Genomic DNA, 7,441 nt, shown 5'->3' on the forward strand with positions numbered 1-7,441 from the left:
AACCAAAAGGAAGCCCATGAGTTTTTTTAAGATATTTATTATTTATTTTGTGTATAAGTGTTTCGCCTCCATGTATGTATGTATGTATGTATGTATGTATGTATGTATGTATGTGCACCATGTGTGTAGTGCCTGAGGATGCCAGAAGAGGGCACCAGAACCCCTAGAGTTAGAGTGCCAGTCTCAAGTGGTTATATGAGTGCTGGGAACCGAGCCAGGGTCCTTCACAAGAGCAGTAAGCCCTCTACAAAGCCATCTCTCCAGCCCCCTCCTGACTGATTCTGATGAACTAATACTTTAAGCAAAATCAGTTGTTTTGTTTGAAGGACTAGGAAATGAAGTTGCCCTGTCACTCTTCCTGAAAGAGACGTTGCTAGGCATTTCAATTGACTGGCAAAGTAGCTTGTTTGGGAAAAAAAACAAGAACTTCCATCTGAAAGCTTCCTGTTCTATTTTAAGCCTGTGCGTGGCTCAACATTCCACTCTCTGTGAGACTCTCAAACGGACGAGATTTCTCATCATGCTAATTAGCCTGGCTCCATGTCAGACAAAACTGTCATCCTTTGGGTAGGTCTAAGTTGCAGAGAGAAGAGGGGGGGGGGGCTGGGACTTCCAAGATACCCACGCCCTTGGACCACCTAGTCCGTACGGAAGAGGCGGGGCACAGTCCCCGCTAGACCTGCCTCCGCCAGACCCTCCTTCATAGACCACGCCCCGGAGAGCTCCGCCCCCGGGTCCGCCCCGCGGCGCATTGTGGGATCCGCCCGCCTCACCAGAGCGGACGCGGCTCTAGGTCATGGGGATCCAGCCGGTAAGACCCTCGTTCTGTGCTCTGAGCCCGGGGTCACCGCCTCTGCTGGTTCTGGGCAGTCTGCCCCGCGGGGCTGTGCCATACCCATCTTGGATGCTGGAGTCTCGCTGCACGAGCTGCGGGCTGAGTTCGCTGCTCCGCTTGCTTCTGCGGTTTTGGCATGTTTTCTCGCTGGAGCTCTGGATCGCTACCCCTGGTCCTGCACCCACTCCCTGGCTCTTCCTCAGCGTGGTGATCACGCTTCCTCCTCTATCCACAGAGCCCGGTCTTGCTAGCCTCTCTGGGGGTGGGTCTGCTTACTCTACTCGGCTTGGCTCTGGGTACGTACTGGGTTCGAAGATCCCGCCGGCCGAAGGTTACTCTCCAGGACCCAGATGAGAAGTACCTGCTGCGATTGCTAGACAAGACGGTAAGTTGTGAAGAAGTGGGCTAGGGAGAAGAGTGGACCTAAGTTCTCTCAGTTTGAGGGATAGCATCCAAAGTGGTTGGATTGCTCCAAGAGACTTGGCAGGCCAAACTTGCCTGATGAAACATCTTGTCATCTATCCCCTAGACAGTGAGCCACAACACCAGGAGGTTCCGCTTTGCCTTGCCCACCGCCCACCACATTCTGGGGCTGCCTGTGGGTAAGGAAAAGGGAGTGGGCGTCTCTACTTGGCATCGTTTGAGGGCGAGTCACTTCTTAAGTGTTTTTCCTGTGCTCACCATTGCCCTTCGGTCAGTCCTTCAGCCCGTGAGGGACCACTCCTTTAGAGTGTGGCTTCTGTGCCCTTAGGCATCTCTAACCTCCAGTCTTCCCTCTTTCCTTAGGACTTATTTTAACCCGCCTCATATCCCAGAAAACACTAATTTTCCATTATGCAAATCCTCTGCTCACCTGCTGCTAAGGCCCTGGCAGTGGGGAGTTTCAAAGGTGGGAGGAGGCAGGAGATACTGCGGAGGGATCCTCTCAGTAGGACAGTCCCTTGAACCCACATCACGAAGCAAAGCTTCTTGAACGGTGACAGGACACAGCACATCCACTGCAGCTTATGTGTCTCTCCCCATGGCTCCCAGGGAAGCACGTCTACCTCTCTGCCCGAATTGATGGCAGTCTGGTCATCAGGCCTTACACCCCTGTCACCAGTGATGAAGACCAAGGCTATGTAGATCTTGTCATCAAGGTAAGTGTATAGAAAGGAAATCTGGGCTGGGGAGGTGGCTGGGTTGTTGAATAAAGCACTTGCCATCCAAGCCTCAGTTTGGACTCATGCAAAAGTTGAAATCTCAGCATGCTTCTACTGGAAAATGGGAAATGGGTACCTGAGAATGACCAGAAACTCAGGGTTTGGGGGAAGCTAGCCTTTTGGGAACAAGAGAGATCCTGACTCAAACCAGATGAAAGGCATTGACCAACATCTGAGGTTGTTCTTTGGCCTCTCCACACTTTCCATGGCAGGTGTGCATGAGCACACACACACACACACATTACATACATCACACATGTATGCATACATGTTCACACACACACAGAGACTCTGTGGGATTTTTAGAAGCTTCCTGGATTCCTCTGACAATAGGAAGTGATGAGTCCTTTGTGGATCTAAGGGAAGGGAGAAAAGATTATGGGTGTAATATGTTCTGATTTGGTTTTCCTTACATCTCAAACGTGGCATTTTCTTCCTTTCTGCCTCATCAGGTTTATCTGAAAGGTGTGCACCCCAAATTTCCTGAAGGAGGAAAGATGTCTCTGTACCTGGATAGCCTGAAGATTGGGGATGTGGTGGAGTTCCGGGGGCCGAGCGGGTTGCTCAGTTATGCTGGGAAAGGCGAGTATCTGTCCTTTCCTTCCTGCAGTCTCACTTCTCCTGTCCCTACAGTCCAAGGCCCCCAGGACCAGCCCCAGTCCCATCCCCAACCTCCTTGTTCCATTCCCCACCAGAATCTGCGTGTGAGCATGGGTGTACCTGGGCAAAGGCTCCTGAAGCACCCATGCTATATGGAAAGGCAGATTTCACCCGTGGAGAGATTACCAGAGTAAACTATGCCTCTCTTTCCTTCACCAAAGAGTTCCCTCTGGCCAAGGACCAAAAGAAAGCTTTTTAGCCCTTCCCATGGAGACGACCGAGTACTGTGCCCTGTCTCTGGTGATGCTCTGGACCACTAGGGACATTCACCCTGGCCCCAAGCCTACCACCTTCACCAGGGAACAGTCTTCTGCCAGAGGTCTTCGTTCCGCACACCTCCCTTGCCTGCACTGTCTCTGAATCTTCCAGGCTGTGTGGGATCACTGGGCTCTTAAGTGTGGCTTCTGTACCTCCACTGTGAACACTGACTGAGAAGCAGACAGCCCAGAGCCTTTGTCCTTCCTGAGTAATTGTCCCGATCTGTTAAACTCAAACTTCCACCCAAGCCCATGCCAGGATCAGATTTCATAGCAGCTGCTAACCAGCCCAGGGCCTGGGTTCTGTTCGTTTCCTTAGTTCCTGTTTTGAATTGACTCTAACTCTCTACTTTGGCTTCCCAGGGAATTTTAACATTCAGCCCAACAAAAAGTCTCCACCTGAACTGCGAGTGGTGAAGAAATTGGGAATGATTGCTGGTGGGACAGGTCTGTATCCCTTGTGGGACACTTTTGCTTAGCACTCTTGGGGTTTGCTCTGCAGGTTCCTTCTCAGGTTTGGTAATAGAGGACAAGTCCTTAATCTAGGGACCAGCACCGCCTACATTTCCCCAGTAGCTGAAATCATAAGGAAGTAGAAAGAACAGTAACAAAAAGTCACAGACAGAAGGGGAACAGTAAATCGTGGGGGCTTCCACAATCTCAGTGGATTTAATGACGTCAAGAGAAACAATTGCTGGGCAGTGGTGACGCACGCATTTAATCCCAGCACTGGGGAGGCAGAGGCAGGTGGATTTCTGAGTTCGAGGCCAGCCTGGTCTACAAAGTGAGTTCCAGGATAGCCAGGGCTACACAGAGAAACCCTGTCTCGGAAAGAGAGAGAGAGAGACAGAGAGACAGAGAGACAGAGAGACAGAGAGACAGAGACAGAGAGACAGAGAGAGAGAAACAACCAAGTATAAATACTTGAGAAGGAAAAAAACCAGGCCTGGCGGTGCAGGCCTGTAGTTTCAGAAGTCGGAGTTCGAAGCAGCAAGAAGTTCCGTGCTAGCCTAGGCTGCATACATAAACACCCCAGCCAAGCCTGGGCAGTGCAGTGAGCACAGTGGGAGAGCACCTACCTAGCATGTTCAGCCCTCTATATCACATAAGACAAAGTAAGAGTACTGCATATAGTAGGACTATTTGTTAGCTACCGACTACCCTAGAATAGGTAGCTGTGAGCCTTTCCCTTCTGCGAATGAGGGAATGGAGATTCCTAGCGTGTTCGTTTCTATAGCGTTATTTAATTAATAATGGCCACAGCCAGGATTCAAACCTGTCTGTGCTTGATTCTGAAGAACACGATCTTACCTTCTCTAAGCAGTGTTCCAGAACTCTTAATCAGAAGGGATGTTGGTAACATATGTATGACTTTGTTTTTTGTTTTGTTTTGTTTTGTTTTTGTTTTGTTTTGTTTTGTTTGTTTGTTTTTATTATGTAGCTCTGGTTGGCCCAGAACTCTGTCCTCACAGAAATATGACAGCCTTTGCTACCAAGTGCTGGGAATTAAAGGCGTGCACCATTCGGCCTAATCTATAATGTCCTACCTCCAAGGGACCCTCTGAACAAGTGTTTTAGACGAACTCCTTAGAAGGAATTCTACACTGTCTTCTTATGTGACTATTAAGGTTCAGAAAAGTAGGTCCTAGTGAACATGCAGGCGGAGGTCAGAGGATTGGCTACAGCAGGAGAACATATGCAGTGTGATGATAAACTGAGATGACAGGGTTGCTCAGCGAAGGAGCTAGACAGAGAAGAGAGCATAGCACATCTCACCATGGGGTATCCTCATGCAGGAATCACCCCAATGCTGCAGCTGATCCGGGCCATCTTGAAAGTCCCTGAAGATCCAACACAGTGCTTTCTGCTTTTTGCCAACCAGGTTGGTTTCCTTTTCTGAGAGCCAGCACTTCAAGTTGGCTGTGTGAATAGATGGGTTGAGACAGACAGAACTGGCTTGGGGAATATTCTAGCATCTGTCCAGAAGCCCCTCTGTGAATCCAGAGTCCTTTATCCCAATAAGAAGGAATGAGGGGAACATCAAGGAGAAGACCAGGATTTGGTTTCCAGTCCCCACAATGGCAGTTTACAGCTTTCTTTAACTCCAGTTACAAGAGATCTGGCACTCTCTTCTGGGCGTCAGGAGCAATAGGCACTCATGAAATGCATTTATATACATGTAGGCAAAACACTCATAAAATAAAAATAAGAAAAGAAGTGGGGCTGGAGCGATGACTCAGTGGTTAAGATCACTGACTGCTCTTCCAGAAGTCCTGAGTTCAATTCCCAACAACCACATGGTGGCTCAGAACCATCTATAATGGAGTCTGATGCCCTCTTCTGGTGTGTCTGAAGACAGGAACAGTGTACTTACATAAAGCAAATGAATGAATCTTTAAAATAAAAAAATAAAGAAGGAAAAAGGACCTAGTATTAAGCTACAGAAGCAAGAGAAGATGGAGGTGTTCATGCTGAGCATAGGCCCTTGAGCCTTCATGGGCAAATCTTCCTTCGTAATGTGTAACTGAAGGCCACTTCCTGGTCCTCAGCACCCTAGACACACTGCAAGCCTGGCCTCTCCCTAGAGCTCGAGCGCCTTTGGTATTCCTTTCCTTCTCTGTTGGGAGGTTGTCAAAGGGCCTGGCTGGTGTGGACCTGCGGCTTCTACGTCTCTGCTTCCCCGTTTTGATTTCAGACTGAAAAGGATATAATCCTACGGGAGGACCTAGAGGAACTGCAGGCCCGATATCCTAACCGATTTAAGCTCTGGTTCACTCTGGACTATCCTCCAGAAGGTATCTTGACATTTCTGAACATCTAGATAGTCTCTCGTTATCAAAATCAAGGCCTTGCCCCTCTGTGGGTTCTGGTTTCAGTAAAACAGATCCTCCTGACACTGCCAGAATCCCAAATCCAGGTACACACAGTGATCCCCTTGCATCCGCTCCTGTCTTCAGGTGGGTGGCAGGGCTCTGGCTGTAGTCGCTGCTCCAACCGGAGGCCTTCTCAGGATCCCTTCTGGTCTTCCCAAGGGTCTGTCCTGGAAACATCACACTCCCTTGCTGGTCTGGACCTGAAGCACGTGTTTTCCTCTCTTCCCTCTCCTCCAGACTGGACCTACAGCAAGGGCTTCGTTACTGCTGACATGATCCAGGAGCACCTGCCTGCCCCAGCAGAGGATGTGCTGCTGCTGCTCTGTGGGCCACCACCCATGGTGCAGCTGGCCTGCCACCCTAACTTGGATAAGCTGGGCTATTCACAAAAGATGCGATTCACCTACTGAGCTTCGCAAAGCCTCCCTGACCCCATGTGTGCACTTGTCCCTAGTCGATTCTTGAACACCAAGAGGCCCTGGGGCCTTGGCTGAGAGCATCAGCCTTTTGTGTCTCATCCCGGAATCTGGGTGCTTGCAGAAACAACACTCCCTCAGCTATGGTGGCTGCTGGTGAAGGCTGAGTCACTCCCTTGAAGCTTCCTTTATCCTAACCTCCTTGTGATAAAAGGTCCAGGTGAGGCTCACGGCGCAGTCTCTAGGGCCAGAAAGAAGGATGTGTGCACACTTGTCATAAGGCTGTCTATTTTCTGAGAACATCACGGTCACCTCTGTGTCTGATGAAAGGAACAGACAGGGCAATGCATTTTGCTCCATATTAAGCACTTCATCCACTACTTAGACGTGTACAGATTGAGTGGGCTTATAGACACTGTAGGAAGGGAATTATTTTCCGGAATTCTAGACCTCAGAGAAAGGAGGCCGATGTGTGTGTGTGTGTGTGTGTGTGTGTGTGTGTGTGTGTGTGTGTGTATCTCAGGCCCTGCCCAGGATGGATGAAATGGTTACTCATAACTTAAGATTGCTGCTTGTACAAAGAGTGTCTGACTGTTCAAATAAATGGAGCTGAGGCCCTAATGATCTCAAGGAATCGTCGTCGTATCTGGGGTCCTTGTCTACTAATGCCTAAGGACATTGGAAGGGAAGGGCTCCCAGCACAAAATCTCCTGGGTGTTTTAGAGAGCTTCTTAGGAGTTGTGCCATATGCTGAAATGTGAGCTGCCACCAGACGCAGGGCTCATGCCTGCAGCTGTTCTGCAGAGCCAGAGCCCAGCTCCTCCCTGGAGACTTTAGAGGTGGAGGGGAGGAAACGGAGGGGGCTTTTAGAGTACAGATATTCCTCTCTGTGGTCCTTTAACTTGGTCAGGCGTCCCTTCTTTCTGTGTACCCATCTTCAGGTTAACCCTTCAGGGTATCCGGCATACAAAACAAAGTGTTGCTTTTCCATTTGGAAGGGACATCTTTAAAAAGTAACCTGATGTCACCAGCTCTGCACACATTTGGTGACTGGACCCAGTTGGCCTCTCTCAGGCCCATCAGTCCTAAATAGCTAAGCTGGAAAACCCCTGATCCAGTGTACGCAGTTCTCCCAGGATAGGTCTAGGCGTGGCTTCATTGTTAGTCTCATTGGGAGAAAACAATGCTTTGGATTCAG

General features: G+C 49.6%; 1 protein-coding gene across 1 annotated transcript; it reads left to right on the forward strand.

The window, feature by feature from the left end:
- The first annotated feature begins 372 nt into the window (after positions 1-372).
- LOC110321599 (NADH-cytochrome b5 reductase 1) lies at positions 373-6,864 on the forward strand. The gene is made up of 9 exons (XM_021197934.1): positions 373-811; positions 1,071-1,220; positions 1,365-1,437; positions 1,868-1,974; positions 2,490-2,619; positions 3,318-3,401; positions 4,751-4,836; positions 5,650-5,749; positions 6,065-6,864. The coding sequence occupies exons 1-9, from the start codon at positions 797-799 to the stop codon at positions 6,235-6,237; spliced, it is 918 nt and encodes a 305-aa protein (XP_021053593.1). The 5' UTR covers positions 373-796; the 3' UTR covers positions 6,238-6,864.
- The last annotated feature ends 577 nt before the right edge of the window (positions 6,865-7,441 follow it).

This window comes from Mus pahari, chromosome 5 (assembly GCF_900095145.1).
Source record: "Mus pahari chromosome 5, PAHARI_EIJ_v1.1, whole genome shotgun sequence".
Lineage (NCBI taxonomy): Eukaryota > Metazoa > Chordata > Mammalia > Rodentia > Muridae > Mus > Mus pahari.

Bases quoted from the DNA above. Each gene is read 5' to 3' on its own strand.
- LOC110321599 (XM_021197934.1), top strand. The intron at 1,975-2,489 runs GTAAGTGTATAG...CTGCCTCATCAG, and splicing joins ATGTAGATCTTGTCATCAAG to GTTTATCTGAAAGGTGTGCA. The intron at 3,402-4,750 runs GTCTGTATCCCT...ATCCTCATGCAG, and splicing joins AATGATTGCTGGTGGGACAG to GAATCACCCCAATGCTGCAG.